Source organism: Asparagus officinalis, chromosome 2, assembly GCF_001876935.1.
Source record: "Asparagus officinalis chromosome 2, Aspof.V1, whole genome shotgun sequence".
NCBI classification, from domain to species: Eukaryota; Viridiplantae; Streptophyta; class Magnoliopsida; order Asparagales; family Asparagaceae; genus Asparagus; species Asparagus officinalis.
This window is the reverse complement of record NC_033795.1, coordinates 49,995,101-49,999,441: the sequence shown is the minus strand read 5'-3', so window position 1 is coordinate 49,999,441 and position 4,341 is coordinate 49,995,101. Positions and strand designations below refer to the sequence as shown.

General features: G+C 35.4%; 1 protein-coding gene across 1 annotated transcript; it reads left to right on the top strand.

Annotated features, from left to right (window-relative positions):
- LOC109831160 (eukaryotic translation initiation factor 3 subunit J-like) lies at positions 248-3,934 on the top strand. The gene is made up of 6 exons (XM_020398499.1): positions 248-313; positions 1,603-1,761; positions 2,383-2,534; positions 2,997-3,144; positions 3,245-3,404; positions 3,481-3,934. Exons 1-6 carry the CDS (start codon positions 248-250, stop codon positions 3,570-3,572), a joined length of 777 nt encoding a protein of 258 aa, XP_020254088.1. The 3' UTR covers positions 3,573-3,934.

Sequence of the window (4,341 nt, the reverse complement as noted above, 5' to 3'; positions counted from 1 at the left end):
CTTTTATTACAAGAACGAATCATTACATTTATTTTGTGAATAATTTACAAGGCCGTAAACTTAGTACATTACAACTTTTGTTTAAAATCATCAAGAGCTCCACTTTCTTTTTGAGGTTCCTATCTAGATCGATCGCTGATTTGGTGAAGCATTGTTGTCGTTGTTCTTCATACCTGTATGTACATTGTTTCACATCATAAACACCTGAAAGTTATCTTGGGTGACCTTTTGAAGCGAAGGATCTTTCATGGGCTTGCCTCATATCCATATCATCGACTGGAACTCCATGAAGACATTATCATCAATACGTCGAGTATGCTCAGTGGAAGCAACGTTAAAATTTCAGCATTTTGGGTTTAAGACATGGAAACATACTTTGTCTAGTTTGGCCCTCACTGTTATTTGTCTGAATTGCCCATTGGCACATAACAAAAAGCATTTGAAATTACATACTTCATTTGTTAACTCTTTCTTAAGTTTCGTGTGCGACCTAAGCTTCAGGAGAGTGAATTTCCCTACCGATAAGATAAAATACTCATTGGTTGTAACCCATCTTAATTCAGATAAACAGTCAACTCTGAAGGAGCTGCAAGCCACTGACAAAGTCATCAACCTTTTCAATTACTGTTTGATTTATTTTATTTTATTTTACCATCATATTGAAATTGATTGTATTTTGTATCACTCAGTAGCTTTATTGTGTATCGGATAATTGACAGTTGTAATGTCATTTTAATTTTTCTTAGTGATTCTGTTTTACCGTGCGTTATGAATTTGATTTTTTATTGTGAATTTTGATTAATTTGTCTTGAATTTGTTTAACTTTTGATTGATTTACTTAAGTAATAGAGGAAGTGATTAACTTGCCACATTGGACATATTTTTCCGTGATCCTCATATGTAGGATAGCAGCTTGTATTGGCAGTAATTTAAATGTGTCCAACGTTTTTTAAGATAGAGGTGGAAGGATTGGCTTGACCTTGTCCATTTTCTTAGAGAAACCTTCAGGACGCTCTGATTTATACCTATAGTATCTTATATATACTTGCCTGCAGACTGTTTGTATAAGGTTTATCTCCTTCATTCTTCTATTCTGAAAAGAAAATCTTAATAATAATGCCAAAAGAAGTCAAAACACATGTAATATATAAATAGAAGTCTTATGCATATGTTGGATGATCATTCTATTGCTGTTATTTTCTCTTGTTTCTTGATTTTGATGGAGAAAACTGGTGTCTGAGCTGATAACGGTTGATTCTATCTGCTCTATTGATAGATTAATGGGATTAATTTGTTACTGTTACCAAGCTATAACAATCATGAGTTTGTTTATTGTATATATTTATGAAGAATCAAGTGTGTCGAAAGTTCTGATTGAATTAAGTGTAGAAACAATAAAGAAAATTTTCACATAATATGCTATCAGCATATAAATAACAGAAGTAGTGGCTATCTCAAGGATACCCTTTTAAGTTGCGAACTAATTCAGAATGTGTTTCAGGCTTGATTCCTTATTATAATCAAGCAATTCATATGCTTGGCCTATATATTTCATGTATGTTTAACTTTTTTGAGCATTGCCCCATCCCTTGAATATTTTAGTGTCATAACCCTACACATAATTTTATTTTTGCAGAAGATGAAGAGTTTGAACCATCACTACCAAGTTTGAAAAATGAGCAGCCAATAGGCATGTGGGATGATGAAGATGCAGAAGATGAAGATGTCAAGGAGTCTTGGGAAGATGAAGAACCTAAACAGGTTCTTTCCTTTTTCTGTTTACTTTCTGTCACTTCAGATATTTATTAGTTAATATTTTATAGTTGCAAAAAAAAAAAAAAAATTCTGCATGTGTTTTGGTACTAGTGTTTAGTACAAAAGAGATCTTCAGGCCAGGTGGCAGTATGCGTCACATGGCTGCGTAGCTAGTTTCTGCTTTAACATTTTAGAAGCAATCTTCATTATGACTCTCTTGGAAGTCAATAGCTTTTCTGAGAATGGCCAGTGAAGTGGTGCTTTTGAGTTTTTCTCAGTCCATAATTTAGTTGTCCGCGAATTGATTTCAGGAGAATTTGTGCCAAAAGTACCAGAATTGAGGTCTGATTGAACAAGCAGTTTGTTGATCCACAAATAAATCTTGTAAATAGTGTCTATGTCAGGGTTTAAATGGATTTTTACCTTTTAATACAACAACTGATGCTGCATGCTTGCCGCCGCTTGGGTTGTAGCTGGAGGAGTAACCATTATTAACAGAGGGCCACAGTATTGGCAGAAGTAAATGATAGATGTTGGCATAAGTTAGTATTAAATTTGAAGAAATTTAGGACTACGGAACTTTGTATTATTGAATCATGAATAGCATTCATAATAGTTCTGGTACAGCCACCCAAACAAGTTCCGAAGGAGGAAAAGACCACAGTGAAGCCTGCTTCCAAAGCTCCAGTGAAGAAAGCAAAGCAACCTGAATCAAAGGCAGCACAAATAGCTGATGAAGTTCTTGCAGATTCTGTTGCTGAGAAGCTTCGCCAACAAAGGTACATCTAACCATCTTTCTTCTATTAGAGCTCAGCTTCGAAATCCTTTTGTTGCATTAAAGAACCCTTCATGAAGATTTTTCTTCAGCTTGTCTTATTTTCTCTTCGGTTTTATTTGTTCCTAGAAATGAGGAGAGGAAAGAATTTAACCTGTACCCATTTTGGCTACCCAAATAATGTGAAAGAGAATTCTTTAGAAAAAAGTTTAGCAATTTCTTCACTTCCATTTCATGGTTCCTTCCAGCATTCCACTTGAATATAGGAAGAAAAACTAATCAAATGAAATTAAACTGTAGGAAACTGGAAGTCATGAATTTTTTTCTTGTCTTTCTCTTCTCTGTTTCATCATCCTTTCCATCACCTTTGGAAGCAAATAGTAGAGGACCAACAATGCTCCGTACTCTTGGCTTTGGGGTTTAGAAATCATCATCTTTTGGCTGATAGTTTAACTTTTCATTGTAGACTTGTAGAGGAAGCTGATTACAAGGCAACGGCAGAACTATTTGCTAAGAAAGGTGATGAAAAATCTCTGGATAATTTTATTCCAAAATCAGAAAGTGATTTCTTGGAGTATGCTGAGCTCCTCTCTCATACGATTCGTCTGTATGAGGTATGCATTTTTTTTTTTCAGAGTCTAGGTAGAATGCAACCTAGTTCTGTGTCTTCTTTATGTAGCACTGACTTTCAGGTGATGCCTATTTATGACGCAGAAAAGCTTTCACTATATAGGCCTTCTTAAAGCTGTTACCAGGCTTTCTATGACTTCACTAAAAGCAGCAGATGTTAAAGATATAGCTTCCTCAGTTACCGCAATTGCAAATGAAAAACTCAAAGCAGAGAAAGAGGCTAATGCTGGGAAAAAGAAGCAAGGTAAGAAACATCTTTTTGTTCGTCTGTTTTATGATCATGTTGGCTCTAACTGAATGTTTCTGTTATTATTCTGCAGGGGGCAAGAAAAAACAGCTTCATGTGGATAAACCTGATGATGATATTGTTACGGGCCGTTATGATGATGTAGATGATTATGACTTCATGTGAGAAGGAAAATAGGTTCTCGCTGTGTGTTATTTGGTGCTGTTGGTTTGGCATGACTTCAAGGGCGCCAATTATTTGCAGCCTGGATGGCTGATCATGGTCGGTTGTCGTTGAAATTTTTGTGGTTATCCTGATTTTTTCTATTGAACTCGTATTTAAATGTCGGATGATTATGCCCTGAGGGTTAGTGTCTAGTTTTCTTGTAGCCCTTGGGCATTCCATTATGTAGCTTGTTGAGATGTAGGGTTCCGTGGTGTTAAGCTGGTGAGGGGGGTATGGCCCAACTTGGGTCTTTTGATGGCTGGCAAATTTTTTGGGGGTTGGATATCATGTTGATTTAACAGTAAAGAGGATTTTTGGGGACACTGCAGTCTGTTGCCGGTTTTCAAGATCAATTTAGGTAGGCAAAACTTCAATTTAGATTTCTAATGTTCTATTCGAATTTCAGGAGTCCTAAATTTTGAAAGATATCAAGAGGGATCCTTAAGGTCTCGTTTGGTAGGTAAGCATGAATAGGTAGGAATGGAATGTTAATTCTCAATTTGTCATTCATGGTTAGCAATTATATTACCTTGTTGAATGCTAGAATACATGGTCTTACTTTTCATTCGTGCTTACTGAATGCAATACCAATTTGAATGTTTATTCCCACTTGTTATCCATTTTTAATATTTTTTGCTTTATATGAGGAACATCCCCAATTACATAGTAGGTAATAGACATGCCTATGTTAGTGGGAATAAAATAATTTAAATAATTCTAAATATGCATT

Excerpts from the sequence above, each read along its gene's own strand:
- LOC109831160 (XM_020398499.1), top strand. The coding sequence starts at position 248 with ATGGGCTTGCCTCATATCCATATCATCGACTGGAACTCCATGAAGACA. Across the intron at positions 3,145-3,244 it reads ATACGATTCGTCTGTATGAG|AAAAGCTTTCACTATATAGG; the intron begins GTATGCATTTTT and ends TTTATGACGCAG. Across the intron at positions 3,405-3,480 it reads TGCTGGGAAAAAGAAGCAAG|GGGGCAAGAAAAAACAGCTT; the intron begins GTAAGAAACATC and ends ATTATTCTGCAG.